At 46.8% G+C, this 15,978-nt stretch overlaps 1 protein-coding gene across 4 annotated transcripts in view; it reads left to right on the plus strand.

Annotated features, from left to right (window-relative positions):
• Positions 1–7,780, plus strand: part of TBC1D23 (TBC1 domain family member 23) — a 558,574-nt gene extending 550,794 nt beyond the window's left edge. For all 4 annotated transcript variants that reach the window (XM_085622378.1, XM_085622377.1, XM_085622376.1 and 1 more), the window contains one exon: positions 5,877–7,780. In XM_085622378.1, the coding sequence (XP_085478504.1) occupies positions 5,877–5,958 (82 nt within the window). In that variant the 3' untranslated portion in view covers positions 5,959–7,780. The remainder of the gene's footprint in view (positions 1–5,876) is intronic.
• The last annotated feature ends 8,198 nt before the right edge of the window (positions 7,781–15,978 follow it).

The raw sequence follows: 15,978 nt of genomic DNA on the forward strand, positions 1-15,978 counted from the left end.
TTGGATTCCAAACTCCCGGTTTCTAAGTCCACAACCCTCAGCTTTAAACACACTAGAATGTTTGAGAAAGAACTCCCTCTGGGACAGGGGAATCTTACCAGGACTGGCCAAGTTCCAGGCAAGCATTCCCACGGCAGAAAGGAGCTCTCACGTTCCCTTCTTCAAATCTCACATGTTCCAGCCTTTATCTCAACAAAGCTCGCGAAAGCCTTTCAGAGTACATAAACAATCCATCACCAAAACAGAAAGACCTTCAACGTGAATAACCCAAGCAACTTGCAAGCACTGTTGTGCACCCAGAAAAGCTGAAGCAAGGCAAAGGATGACATGAGGCCATGTCAAAGCCAAAAGCTCATAATAATTCTCATTAATGTACAACACAATGCACAACTGTGCACAACTGATTCACGCACTTCATTCCTCAATTTACAACACCGAGCACATGTGTGCATCACTCCCCACAACACTGCACTTTAAGACCAAAAAGTACATTCCACAACTCTCTCTCCCTTTCACGCTTTCAAATGCACATCCCACACACTCTGCTCTTGGCAAGACTGTTCTACTCCATGACAGCTCCCACTGAAAGACAGCAAGATTACAAGAAAGAAGAGAAGCAAGGCTTATGCAGGACCGTCGTACATCCAGGCTAGGATGAAGTAACACACTAAAGTCAGTTAAAATAATGGTAGTCAAAGGTCATCACAGTGTCTCAAACCACAAGAGTGCCTCTAGCGCTACAATTGGGCACCTACACTGTTATTCATTTAAGGGTTGTTGTAAAACACATACTGTATTAAATGTTTCCAAATCTGAGATGAGCAACTAGACCGTTAAGTGTACATAACATATGACATTTCTTAACGACTTCAGTGCATAAATTGCTTAATACCTCACTATAAGATAAGAGTCCGTATGTGTAAATAAGTAAGCTAAAACGATCTAACAAGCCAGGGAGCAACCACACCAACAAAAGAAAATAGGGCAACAAGGGTGCAAAAAAAAATACAATTGACAACATATCCTCACATCTCAAGTAACTATTCAGTCCTGTGGAGAAGGAGCTGTCCATGCTTTTCAAACCATAGAGTTCTGAGTTTTAGCAATTTAAAGAGAATCCATGACATAACCATTTTTTTTGGTTTGGGCAACTTAGCTGAAGATGGAATTAAATGGAACAGCAGCAGTAATGGACATGTGACTGGGGTCAAGTTGCTTACTGGATCCTGTAGCAAATTATGTTCCCCACCAACCAACATGGAGACTTAGCATATCTGAAGAGAAGGTAAGTATAAAACTCAAATCAGGGGCTACAGCATCAGCTGCTTTTGGACATTCAAGCAACCACTACTTACAATGAGTATGGAATATTTTGCACTACATCTGCCAGAATGTGCTGTGGAGACTTGGGTGGGCTTGATAGCCAGTATGCCACCATAACCACCTTCAATAATGGAGATGTACTTAAGGAAACCACTATCAAATCGGTTTTATCCAGGAGATCAGTGTAGAATGTATTAACTCTACATGTCCATGTTTACTTGGAGCCCATTATAATCTAAATATCAGTTTTTTTAGATATAGTTTAAATTTAGATCTAAATTGTTTCTTTTAGTAGATTTATAAAGTTCAGACATATTGGAATTACAAAGGGTAAAATCTAGGTTTTCTATCCATTTGTCAGGTTTCTTTTGGAGGTAGACCTTATCAGAAAAAGAACTACCAACTTTCTTTTTAAAGATATTTTTATTAAGTAATATAAAGCGAAAAATAGGTCAGTGCACCACATTACATCACAATCATATATCAGTGGATAGCCAATAAGCATCTGAACATCAATACGTCAGACACATTTCCCATCAGTTGCTCTTCTGCCCGGTAGCTAGAGCATTATTAATGTAGTTAAGAAGGAAGCAGTCGCACTCGCCTGAGTGAGTGAGGTACAAGGGCCACCTCTATAATCATTTCTGTGGCCCCAAATTTTCTCCCACTTTTTAGGACAACCCCTACCCTCATGAACCACCTTTTCAGCCACCATGCTCCAGTCCATGTCTCACTTCCAGTCTCTATGACATGGTGCGGTCTCCGTCCCCCACAATCGAGCAGTATTGCTCTTGGCGATAGCCAAGCCAGGATCATCCAGGTTCACTCCATACGATTTATATCAGTTACGTCCCAAGTATTGAGCAAGCACCACATGGCTGAGAATGGCATCTCACTCAGGCACAGGCTGGTCATACAATTTACCACGGACTCCAAATAGAACTGCACAGCGCAGCAATCCCAAATTATATGATATAAGGTACCCAGCTGTCCACACTGCCTGCAGCACTTTGCATCTGTTGCTCTACCCATTTTTACTTGTGCCGGCATAGTAGGTCCTATGTAATAGCTTGAGCTGTACTAAGCGAAACCCAGAGCTAATCGCTATCTCTTTCGAGGAGGCAAGGGCCTCACGCTATTCGTTGTCCTCTAAACCTCCCAAATCTAGGTCCAAGTGCTCCTGAAAACATTGGACAGTGTCAAGGGAATTGTTAATCAGTTTGTAGTATGTGAGTGAAGTTGCCTTGTGGGGCATGAAGTTGTCAAGTAGTCTGTCCTCCAAGGGGAAGGATTCAGGTAGTTCCTGTTCTTGGAGGAAGTACCGCTCAGAGGGCTTGTCGAACCTGCAGGTAATAGAACGTTTTAGTAGAGGCCAAATGATAGTCTTGCTGTAAGTCGGTGAATGAAACATCCCCCGGAGACCATAGATCACCCGCCCTGGAAAGACCAATACGATCCCACATGTCAAGCCTGGGTTGTCTACCCAGGGTACCCAATGCTTCAGAATACCACAAAGGGGTGGCCTGGGTTATTTTACCCTTCCATCCCAGGGCTGGGACTGTATGCTACCAAATTTTAACCATGACCGCTGTAGGTCCCTGGAATGTCAAGTGTCGTGGCCTAGTATAGAGGGGAGGTGTACCCATTGATTAATGGTTGCAAGGTGAGCTTCCCAGTAATACTTCTGGGTGTCGGGAAGCACTGTCCCTCTATCATACCACCCCCTTGTGAGTTTGTTCAGTGCTATGCGTGCTGGTTCCCCATCCCAAAGCAGCATTCTGAGGGCTGACTCTATAACCTGAAATTAGGCCGCATGGATTGGGTATGGTGTGTGTATTATGTAGTGCATAAAGGAAACAAGGCAGTGTCAGCATTTCAAATAACACAACCCAACCAAGTAAAGACAACAGTAGGGACCTCCAGTATTGCACATCGCTCTTAAGTCGCGTCAGAGGCAGTGATAGGTTTTTTTTTCATGTAAATGGGCCAGGTTGGCCCTAAAAAAGATACCGAAGTAGCAGAACCCATCGAAGACTATCTACGCTTCAAACACCTGTGGCAATTCAGGCGCTGGCCTTTATAGAATGTGAATTATAGTTTTTGTCCAATTAATCACATATTTTGAATACTGACCATAGAGGGTGAGTATGTGCATAATTCTGTCAAGAGGGAACTGGTGGCCTGCCACATACAGCAGGATGTCATCCGCATTGAGCGAAATTCTGTCCTCCCATTTCTAAGTCTATTGGAGACAGTGGATCAGTGAATCTGTCCTGATCCAGGCTGCCAAGGGTTCCAGAACGAGTGAGAAGACGAGTGGGGAGAGTGGGCAGCCCTGTCTAGTGCCTTGCTGAAAGCTAAATACGAGGGAAATCCCCCCGCCTCAACAGTTACCTGTGCTAGGGGCTTGGTGTAGAAGAGTCTTACCCATGCTATGAAATTAGGGCTAAAGCCCATCCTCGTCAATATTTCAAAAAGAAGGGTCACCTCAAAGATGTCGAAAGCCTTACAGGTGTCCAACCTGAGGAATAAAGCGTCCTCCCGAATTCTGCCAGTGTGATCAAGCATTCCATGGAGCGACCAAAGATTAAGAGCAGTACAGCGTCCTGGAATAAAGCTGGATGAATCAGGATGGATTTAGTCTGGCAATAATTTGGATCAATCTAGAAGCCAAGAGTTTGGCCAGTATTTTGACTTTGGCGTTAAGGAGCGAAATCAGTCTATACGAAGCACAGTCGTCCAGTGGTTTGCCCCCCTTTCATATAAAGACTATGGTGGCTAACCTCTGATCCCTTGAAAGAATTTGTTGATCTTTATCTTCCTTAAACATTCACAACAAGTACGGGGCACGTCTCTGAGCAGTGAGCTTATAGAGTTCTATTGGCATACCATTAGGGCCGATTACCTTGCCTGAGTTCAGTTCTTGCATATACGGATGTTAGTGTTGTACCTTGTAAGGGTGGGAAGTGCTATATCCACCAGTAGGTCGTGGGATTCTTCCACCGTAGCTATCCGCATTGGAGAGTAAAGCTGGGTATAATAGGAGGCGAAGGCTTCGGTAATTCCCTGCCTATCAGTCGCCCAGTGCCCTTCCTCTGTGTGAATGTTCAAAACCAAGTGGCTTGCCCGCTCCATCCTCCCCAGCCACGCTATGAGCTTTACCGCTTTGTCTCACACCTATTAAACTCGCATTACCCTCTGGCAGGCTCAGTTACCACGTGTCTATATAGTCTTTGTTTAAGTATTAGGATGTGTTTAATATCTGCTTTGTCTGGACCTGTCAATTTAGTCTCTAGAACTAAGATCTCGTGCTCCAGTGTCTCCAACTCGGCCCTTCTATCCTTCTTGTGGCCAAGTATTCATGATAGACCCTGACCCTTGATGACTGTGGGAAACCTATATAGGACAAAGTCTGTGCTGAGTCTACAGATGTCTCATTCTCTGTGAAGTAGCAATCTGTGGTATGTACAAATACTTCCCTAATGCTGGGAATTTTTAGCTACCAGGGATTGAGCGTATCTCAGCGCGCACCAGGGGAGTATCTAGCCATATACAGCCCAAAGCGTTGAGTGGTCATAGATGCCTCTGGTCAAGTTCCGGACCTCGCGAAATAGAGGGAGCCCATAAGCCAAAGTAATTAAAAAATCAAATCCAGAAAGTCTACCATGTTCCCCAGAGTGAAAAGTGTAGTGTTGGGTCGAGAGGTTAAGTGTGTCCACTAGGCCGAGCGCAGAGAGAAAATCTGCTAAGGGACGACCTGGGGACACCACCCGCCAAGGGGGCCAACGGTCCTCAAAATCAATGAAGGCCATATTAAAGTCCCCACCCATGAATTATTCCCCTGCAGGGAGACTAAGCAGTCGGGAGCTCAGTGCTGGGAGCGTATGGTCATGCAGTCATGGAGGGACATACATACTAATTATGTTCAGAGTTGTCCTTTCCCAGGTACCAGTAAGAGCTACATACCGACCGCTGGCGTCTGCTCATTTTTTGGGAACCGTGAGCAGCAATGATTTTCAAACTAGTATTCCAACTTCCCTGGAACCCGAAGTGTACCCTGTGTGTGTGAGTATGTTATACCGCCATCTGTCCATGGCCCTGTAGGTTGTTCCCACCAAGTGTGTTTCTTGGTCGAGCAAAGAGCTATAATCTTGACAACAGTAAGAGGCTTTAATGTTTGAAGCAGGAACCAAACTTGTCTTGACAGAGTAGTTTGATGTTGGCTTAAATGATGGCACTCTTGTCTACATAGAGATCAAGGTCTACCTTTCCAGAACTCACCAAAACTATATTACACATTCTTTGGTTATTATTTTTTATTTGAACTTTGGGTGCACACAGGAAACAGTTTTAAGATGTTGAGGAAAAGACATTTTATCAATAACGTATGGGTAAACAACTGTGTATAAGAAGAGCATAAGAGTATCCAAGTTGGACTGAACTGAATTCAATTTTACTCCCCGTTAGCCTTTTGCTAAAATAGTGATTTGAAACTTGGTGCTTTTTTGTTGGTAAGACCTAACTACTATATATTATTTCTTTTTCCTTTCAAGGTATATAATTCCAAATGCAGGAGAGGCTACCAAAGTCATCAAACAACAAATTATGAAAATTCTTGATGCCTTGGAAAGCTAACATAATGTTTTATAGTGTATGTACATTGTGGACATCCAGACCAACCACATAGAATGGGATTCAAAAGGATGACGTTTGACTGGAATACTAACCTACGCTAACTATTTTGTTTTCTGATGGGATTTCCTATTTTATGTCCAGCCTTAACAATGTTCTGCTACCTTATTGTTCGTACCAACTGAAATTCATGGACAGGGAAGGATCTAAAAAAATTGTTTCATAAAAGTTGTTTATTTAAAAGTCATTTGAAACAGCACTAGTGAGCCAGATTTTCATCCCTATAAGATAAAAGGTACACATGCAATTCAGTAGTGTTAAATTGCATTAGGATGTGTTGCATTTTGGGGTTGACATTACTGATGTGTTGTCTTAAATGACCATAATATATATAAACCGTTTAAATTGCACAATTTTGTAAAATAGTTTTTACCTGTTAGCCAGGACTGAAAAAAATTACTCAGGTTTGTAAACTAAAGAAACCTTGAATGATGAGAGAGACTCCAGCTCTGAGCATACATGTACCATGTTGTGTAAATTACATGTGAAAGACCGTGTACAATAAAATGTATTCTTTGAAACCTTTTAAAACTTTGATATTGGAGTTTAATAATTGAAACGCCGTAAAATTGATTTTACTAAGTTTGAGGTTATAAATAATATACGGCTACGCCTATGTGATGGTATTAATATTTAAAGAAAGATTTTGTTTGGTTGAAGTACTGTAATGCTGGTTTAATATGAACATCTTTGACAGAGAGGAACTGCTAACATACAGCTAATTGCTCTTTTCTTCACCCAGATGTTCTGTTTACAAAAGCAAACTGAACTATATGATTGCATATTGTAAGTATTGTTATCACTGCCAATTAAAATGCATTACAGCAGAACATGTATGACTACCAAATATTCAAGTATGTTTTTGACACAAATATTTTATTTTGAAGACTGGAAGACAATTTTCATTTCTGAAACCCCACGCTACCTGGGCGTGTATGTTTACCATGTTTTATAACGGATTGTCATCTAGTATATATGTATAGCAGCTGCGTTCTCCTTCATCAGTTTGTCTTGACTGATTTAGTCTTATCTCTCACTCGCATTGATTTAAAAAGGTGTTCGGTTATCGTTTCTTGAATATCTTAATGATCTAAGATTCATTTCACCACATTGACATTCTATAGGGCAACAACCTATTACTATGCAAGGATGTGTTTTTAAAGTGTTGATTGATATTTTATTTGATATTTTAATCTTGGGTCAGACTCTTGCACTTTGGTGTGTAGATCATATTTAGAGTTTCTAACCCTGAATACAGGCCACTGCACAATTAACTTTATAGTTTACTGGTACAATAGCATACTATTTGGATCGTGTGTTAGGTATGCTCCCTAAGTATTAGCCAACTAAATAAACAATGTAGGATATGTATCATTATAAGTGGCTCTAGAATATTCGAAAGCTTTTACAGGTTCTGTAATCCGTAATATGCAGAACACAAATGATTTCCTGGTTGCTGCATGTTCTGGAAATCAACAGATACAGCCGACGTTTCTGTCACCCTGATTTCTAAACAAATAATACACTTCAAATAAGTGAAGCAAGCTGTAGAAATTTTGCATGAAGTTACAATTAGGGCCTTTCCAGGTATTTATAATTCTGGATTACTTTTTCATCTACTCTGTCCTCCAGTGATGTCCTGAAGAGCCATCAATTGTGTGCCTACTAAGATTCAAATATTGTTTTCATAATTTTAATGTAAAGATGTTTGTGTTACTGTTTTTAAATTGCAAGTTGTAAATAAACCATTAGAAATGTGATCATATTATTTTTGAAAGACATTACATTGCTATCTTTTCTGTCATTGCCTAAAAAGGCTAGGTAGTAGTATGTTTTTCAGCAGAAGGACTATAATTATTGAAAAAGCACACATATCAATTACAAGACACACTGCAAACATCACATTAGTTTACGTATCTATTATAGTTTGACTACAAACGATTGCCGGGAGTACACCCGACTTCTGAAAATGGGCTGTGACATCACTTTTACACTTTCACATGTACACCAGAGGGTCTAAGGTAAGGCTGAAGGGGAGCATGGCATATTGAAGGTGTTATTGCCCACCTTTGAGCCACTGGTAACTGCACAGTGGGTATGTATAGAAAAAGGTGGTCTGCAAGTGCCGGGACTTAATCTAATCTCCTGGGTCCAAAGCAGAGAGAATCTGTGTCTATGTGAGCATTTTAAATGTGTCCTTTTTTAGAAAGGTGTTTGCCAGACGGTGGTCCAGAAAAGCTGTGAGGTAACCGTCCTCCTTTGCGAGTCTGGTACCCACTAATGGTACCTTTCGAGCGCCAAAGACTGACCTCCTGCATTGGTTTTGCAGAATGCTATTCTGAAATTAACCCCGATATTGATGGACGATGGGGTGTAGAACAAATGGAGGGTGTGGTGTATCCCCTTTGAACAATCTGCTAGACCCCCCTGTCTGATGTGATGGATCTCCTGTCAGGGACGAAATGATGAATCCTGTCTCCAGCTGGCCAGGCATGAGTCACTGAGGGTAGACTAAAGCGACTTAATAGCCATTGCAGGAGGGAAAGGAGAATGCAAAGGTGCCTGTCCCTGCTGACTTGCGCAATTGCTTCCAGTACTTCAGTCACCACTTTGAAAGGGCTGTGACGACTGCTGTGTGGCAGGCTGAAAAGACTGGCATCTGTAACAACACAGACCGGAAAGTAAATAGGAATTACCCTACTCATTGAAGATTGAACAATAAAGCTTTCCGGTGTGCGGTGCTTTCTTAGAAAGTCAGGATCACCAGGAGCTGCTCTGTACTGCGAAATCACAGGTCGACGAATTGGCAAACATGAACATGGTTAGGCCCATGTAGCTATAAGGGTGTCATTGCATAGCAATAATGGCTCAGATGAAGAAGGCCTTGGTTAAAAGAATCTCAGTCAATACATTTGTTTTCCTCTCAGTGGTGGGCAACTGCAGCACTAATGCTTCCACTGTCTCTTGAATTGCCTCTGCAAATTAGGCATTTTGTTCCAGTGGCAAGTCTAGCTCCATTTTAAGAAGTCTATATACATGTATAACAAGGGAGAAAGCAATCCATACCCTTACTCATTATCCGTGTCTTGGAAGACCGAGGGTGTCTCCTGCAATGGGTCATATTCCGAGCCTAAAACTTCATGGATCCTCTGCCGATAGTGGTGCTCCAGCAGAGGTCTTGGATTTGAATTGGGCTGAATGACAATTGGGGTCACAATTAAAATTTCATAGTTCTATAACGATATGGATCTGGCAGACAACAGCTCGGGGTCTAAGAGTGTTAGAACCGGTTCTTCGGGTGGAGTGAGTGTCGGCACAGAAGAAACTGGTGGGAACCATGGTGCTGGAGTCAAAGTCCTCATCAGAGTCAATAAATGCCTGCTAACGTGTGCCAAGGTGGCAGAGAGTAACGGGGTGCTCAGCTGGCGGTAGTCAAAATGGAGACATCTATGGCTCTCTAGAATCAGAAGGGACACCAGAGAGAGCTGGTGGTGCACCAAAATCTGCAGCATGGCCTTCTTGAAGACTACTATCTGTTGTGGGATCAACAACTGACTGGGAAATTCAGGGCACACCAAAACCAACTGCAGAATCGACTCCCAATTCAGGTGACTTTGGAGGGGTGCAACTATTGTCTTCATGCCGTCTTGCTTGATTTCAAGTGGTAGGATGAGTTCATCTTTTTATGGTTTTGTTTTGACTTTAAATTTGAGCGGGACATAGATTTATCACTGAAGTGGCATCATGAGCAGGATTGCAACTTGGAGCGATACCTATGCCTTGACCATGGCCTCTTGTTCTATTTGGTGATGTACCCCTCCTGTTGGTGATATTGCCTCCTATTCTACAGGATTTTCAAGCCACTTGACTGTGTCATGAACAGAACGTAAATATAATAGACAAATCTTATGTGAATATGTGACCAACATCTGTTTATTGCAGTTCTAGCATGCCTCGAATTCTTGTGTTGTCAGTAGGATATTGTTCACTAGCACAGTGACTGAGAAAGTAGAAGCTGTCAGAAGACCAGCGAAATTGGGAGCAGTGCTCCAGAGCCACTTTGAAGGCCACAGAAAGAAAGGAACTGACCGCATTCAGGGATGGTGCTGTTATGCGACTCTGTTCCATGACTTCCAAGGCTGTACTAAGCCACTACGAAGCTGCATGATGCCACCTGCCAGTGTACTGCAGCATTGCAAATTAATTTTCCAGAACCAGTCTCGCATTTGGAGATTCTTCTAAAGTGAGATATCTGTGGTTAGACGAACATCACTAGGATCAAATTAGAAAAATAGCACTGAAGCACTCATCTGAGTCTGAACCAAGCTGATTGTGACCTGTAAATGTAAACATAAAGAAATGGTAATCCTTCAGAGAACTAGTTATTTGGAAAATATGCACACCTAATCGCCTAAAGGATGCTACTGCCCTGTGCAGTCACTCTGACTTAAGGAAGATGTACGATATAGAGAAAGAGATGGAAAGCAATTTGAAAGAAAGTGGGCATTTTTTTTTTTAACCAGTACTGCACGTAAAACAACTGGAAGATGGAAGCCATGGATAGCAGATGTGTGAGTGTGATTAGAGTAACAGAAGACTAACCATGAAAGAACTAAAAGCTTCAAAACTGAGAGACTTGAGGAGCGTGGCCAGGTGGTCCATACAGACCGCCTTTAATTATCCTGCCGCAACGGCCCTGGAAAACACACAATCCCGTGTGGTGATTGCTAGTGCCTTGCGGGCTGCGAAAAAGGTTCCGGAATCGCCCTTAATGCGAATGGAGAGATGTGGCATGGCGGAATAATTGCGGCCTTGAAATCTTCGGCCTAGGTTGAGGGATAGCATCTGGACCAGGGAGAATGACCAGCGTGCACCAGAACAGCGGTTCCAGCATACCCCACCTGCGAGGCACATGTAGCGCGGTGGGGCCAAGGGGAACTAGGCCGCTGCTGCATTTGAATTAAAGTACAACACTAGTACTTTTACTTTTGTGGCCGGAAGAGCCCGAGCGGTCTTTTGCCGTTTATTTATCCCCTCGGGACGAGCCCGCCCGAGGGGTGTAGGCATGCGTGCAAAGTGGTTACATCTTAGGGGAGAGCCCGAGTGGCTCTCTACATCCCTCCTCTCTTTTAGTAACAAACTATAGGGTCTCACCAGTTCATGGAGAGGTATATACAAAGTCTTTCAGTCTTTGACTTGGCGCAGGCTGCGGCCGGAGACCATGCTTCTGGCTCCGGGAGCTAGAACTGACCACTACGCTGGACGAAACATCCGGGGATGACTCCAACGATTCACCAGAACAGACTGACACAGCCATAGGTACGCTACCTTCGCTCACACTTCTGGACTCCCGCGGCGATGGACTCACTGTTCCTGGCGAGGCAGGTGGGAAGAGACTTGGGGTTGTTTCCGGATGATCGAGTTCTTCTTAACCAGACTCTTTCTCACCCATCTTCTTGAAGCTAGACACATTTCTCGTGACTGAGTGCTGTCCTCTCCGAACAGTGACCATGGTCCCTTGAATGCCCACGACGGTCCACACCTCTGTCTCGTAGGGCGTCCGGAACTTCCAACCGGGGTGTCGGTCTTTGATCACCACTCGGTCTCCCACTTTTAGCTGGGGCTCTTGTGCCCGATGGGTCCTGCTGGCCTTGCGGTTCATCATCTCCCTTCTGGCCTGAACCACTTCGTTGTCTCGCTCCGAAGGCTCCCACATCGGGTCTGACGGAATGCTGTCTCGCGGGGGCGGCTTGAACAGCAGATGAGACGGGGCACACTTGGTGGTGCTGTGAGGCGTCTGGCAATAGGCGCCAAGGAATTGGTCCAGAGCTGTCTCAGGGTCTTCACCTTGGTCTTCAGCGATGCACAGCGCTCGGCTCAGTGTCCGCATCAGACGTTCCACCTCCCCATTGGCTTGTGGCCACAGCGGGGTGATCTTCCGATGACTAATCGCCTTGCTCTCGAGGTACTCCTGGAATTCCCGGCCCTGGAACGTCGGGCCGTTGTCTGACTTGACCTCCTCGGGCAGCCCCATCATTGCAAATGTCTTGTCAAGAACTTGCTTAACGTGAGTGAACGTGGTGGACGCTACCACCTCCACAATAGGGAATTTTGAAAACGAGTCAACCATGACCAGCATGTGACGTCCATCGGGGAAGCTTCTGAAATCCAGGCTGACTTTTGCCCAGAGGGTCTCGCTAGGCTCTTCAGTAATCGCCGACGCCAAATCTCCTCCTGTGATTGTGCAGGCACAGTCTCACCATCTCTTCCACCATGGAGTCCATTGCGGGGAACCAGACCTTGTTTTGCAGCCTTGCCTTCGTCTTGGCCATCCCCTGTTGGCCGACATGTGCCAGTGTGAGAATCCGCTTCTGCAGCCTTTCTGGAATGACGATCAGGTGTCACCTCAGAACCACTCCCTGATCCCCCACACTGAGTTCGTGGCATACGTGCCAGAGCTGTTGTTGGGCGTGGCTGATTTCTGTATGAAGAGGACGGGCTCCATCCATAAAGTGTGCCCATCCATTGGTGTCCAGTGAAGCCTTCACCCGTGACAGTGTCTCATCTTCTTTCGTAGCACGACCGATCTCCTCGAGTGTCATGACTGTGGGGCACGCACCTTGTGACACCATCTTCACGAATGCCTCAGCGTTGCAAGTGTCCTGTCCGTTGACGGGTCTGGAGGTGACGTGCACTCTGGGTGGTGGGATAAGTAGTCAGCTGGGTTGTGGGCCCCGGGACGGAACACGATCTTGAAGTTGTAAGACTGCAGCTATACTGCCCATCGCTCGATCCTCGGGGACGCCAATCTGGATGAGCCTGCGCAGAGCGGGAGTAAAGGCTTGTGGTCAGTCACCACCTGGAACTCTTGGCCGCATACGTAGAGGTGAAAGTGTTGACACGCTCATTTGATGGCCAAGGCCTCCCTCTCAATTTGGGCGTACCTTGTCTCCGTGTCGGTAAGGGCCTTGCTGACGTTGGCTACTGGCCTCCAGACTTCAGGGCCGTGTTCCTGAAGGAGGACTGCTCCCAGACCCACTGGGCTGGCGTCAACGAGCAGTTCAGTGCGCCCCGCCCCGGATGGAATTAGGCCATTACTGTCTTGTCGAGGAGCCCTGCCTTGATGTCATTGAATGCCTTGTGGGCGATCCCAGTCCACTCCCACTTGTGATCATTGTGTGTGAGGGCCCAGAGCGTCTCCAACATGGCAGCAAGGTTTGGAATGAAGCGCCCACAATAGGTGGCCATGCAAAGAAAACTCCATACTTCTGTGGGGTTCTTCGGAGTGCTGGCAGTTTGGATGGCTGCAGCCTTCTTGTGATCTACTAGCAGTCCCTCTCGGGTGAAGGTATATCCAAAGAAATCGACGGATTCTTGGTAGAACGAGCACTTGGGCTTGTGAAGGGTCAATCCACAGTCTTCTAGTCTCTTCAGGGTGGCCCGGAGAGGAGTGTGATGATCCTCTAACATGTCTCAGAATACCAAGATATCATCACTAAGGTTAATCACGCCCTGCAGTCCTGACAGTGTGTCTCTGATGGCATTTTGGAAGACTTCGACTGCCGACGACTCCCCGAAGCTGAGCCTCTTGTGCCTTCGGAGTCCAACGTGCGTGGAGAAGGTGGTAATATACCTGCTTTCGGGTTCAAGTTCCAGCTGATGGTACCTGGCGTTCAAGTCCAGTTTGGAGAACCATTTGGCCCCGTTTAGATCAGCCACTATATCATCCATATTGGGGGTAATGTGGCGTTCTCTTTTAACTGCCGTGTTTGGTAGCCTCATATCCACACAGAGTCGGATGTCTCTGGGCTGCTTGGGTTTGGGAGCCATGACCAGCGGGGACACCCAGGGGGTGGGGCCAGAAAACCTTCTCAATCACATCGAGATCTTCAAGCTTTCTCAGCTCTTCCACCTGCGGGCGAAGATTGAACGGCGTTCTCCGGTGCCTGAGGGCGACTGGTCTCACAGAGGGGTCAATATGGAGTTTGAATTTCTTGCCCTTGAGTTTTCCTAGTCCTGTGAATAGAGCCGGGAACTACTTCAGAATGGCTTCGGTGTGCGAATCATGGACCGGGTTGGAAAAAAAGACCCAGGTCTTCCGCTGTGTGGCAGCTGAGCAGGGTCCCTTTTCGTCCCTCGGTGATGTGGAATTTGTTATCTGTGGTGTATTTTCCGCTGGCGACCTTGGCCTGGATGACTCCTCGGAGAGGAATTGGATCAGTCCCTCCGTAGGTGTAGATCCGGGCCCTAGAGGGTGCAAGTGGGGGCCATGGTGACAGGCGGTCGTATTGCTCTGAGTCCATCACATTGACAGGGGCGCGGGTGTCGATGAGGGCCTGAACAGCCGTGCCCTCCACTGAGACGGAGCACACTGGAGGTGGTCTTCGGCGATCGTCCGTCCTGCTGACGTATGACACCACACACACCTCGTCGTCATCGTCTTCAAACACAGGATATCATTCCTGTTGCTGATCCTCCGATGTTGATGGCGGATCATCAAGGGAGATCTGGCGAACATGCTGTGACATGCCCCTTGGCTTCGACGGAGTCTGCCTGAACCGTCCGCCGTGGCAAACTTTGGCGTAGTGATTGAGCCTCCCGCAGCGGGAGCATGTCTTCCCCTCCCCTTCGCCCCACAGACGGCTGTTGCCGAGTGGTCTTCCCCACAGTATCCACACTGCCCTCCTGGTGGCGATCTTGGAGCTTGACAAGCTGTGTTGGGGCGCCTTTGGATTGCCTCGACCCTCTCTTCTTTGATTGGGGGTGTCTGGTTTCATGTGAGGCGGCAACTGGCGTGTGTAAGGCAGCCTCCATTTCCTCAGCTCGGACATCCGACAGCTCGTGGGAGCGGGCCTGGACAAGGATCTCGTCCAGCAAGATCCCCAGTTGATGAAGGATCAGTTTCCTCAGGAGTTTGGAGCGGCACCCCAGGATGATCTGGTCGCGTATCTCCTCCCGGTGATCCGTGAAGGTTCACGTGCTGGTCAGCCGGCGCAGCCGTGAGTAAAACATATCAACGGACTCCGAGTCCATCTGCGACGCCCTCCGCAACTTGAACTTCTCGAAGTCTGGGTTGAGTAGGGGGGTCAAAGTGCCTGTTGAGCACGGCGACAGCCGCCTCGTAGTCGTCATCACCCGTGTTGGGGAGCGTTTCGAAGAGGTCATAGATTTCCGAACCTCCGTAGTAGATGAGAAGCGACCGTTTCACTGTGCCATCGGTCTCCCTTGTCCCTTTGAAGTGGTGGTTGAGCTGTCCAACCCACGCTTTCCATCATGGCGCAGCCGTGGCAGGGTCTGAGGCTTCACTGAATGGTGGCAGAGGTGCCACGGCCGTGTGGCTATGTCTGGCTGGCGGTGAATTGGCACCCCTGTCTGGATTGCTTCCCCCGGCCTGTTTGCTGGCAGCGCCGGGCATGGGTGGGTTGCTCATGGCAACTGTGTGACAGCACACCGGTGTGATTCGGGCGCCAAGGATCCGTAGGTGGGCGTGCGCACTAGTGCTTGGCCACGCGCGACAGACTGTCTTTTGGCCCTGATGGCGCAGCAGAGGCGAGTTATGTTCTTGGGCACTGACTGTGGCGGTGATATCTCCTCGGCGTGCAAGCAGGGGATCAAACCGGGTGCCAAAACCTTTGTGCGTGCTGGTGAGCCTTGCTGGGATCCCAGTATGCCCTCCTTTCTCTTCCTTTGCCAATGTTTTAATTTGTTTTCTTCCTTCTTTATGTGTGTGATGCAGGCCGTTGAGTCCTGCCCTCTCTAACACCCTTTGTCCCTCGTGTTCTTGGCAGGTGCAGGCAGCAAGCTGGGCAGCCTCAGATTTGGGGCCTTGCAGCAGGAAGGTGTTGGGGCCTAGCACTCGGCCCAGATGCAGACGGACGTCGGTGGGGCTGAAGGCAGGAAGGACCGGCCATGGGCTGGTGCAGTCTGTGCAGGGAGCAGGAGTGGCTGATCACACCACCACTG

This window comes from Triturus cristatus, chromosome 8 (assembly GCF_964204655.1).
Source record: "Triturus cristatus chromosome 8, aTriCri1.1, whole genome shotgun sequence".
NCBI classification, from domain to species: Eukaryota; Metazoa; Chordata; class Amphibia; order Caudata; family Salamandridae; genus Triturus; species Triturus cristatus.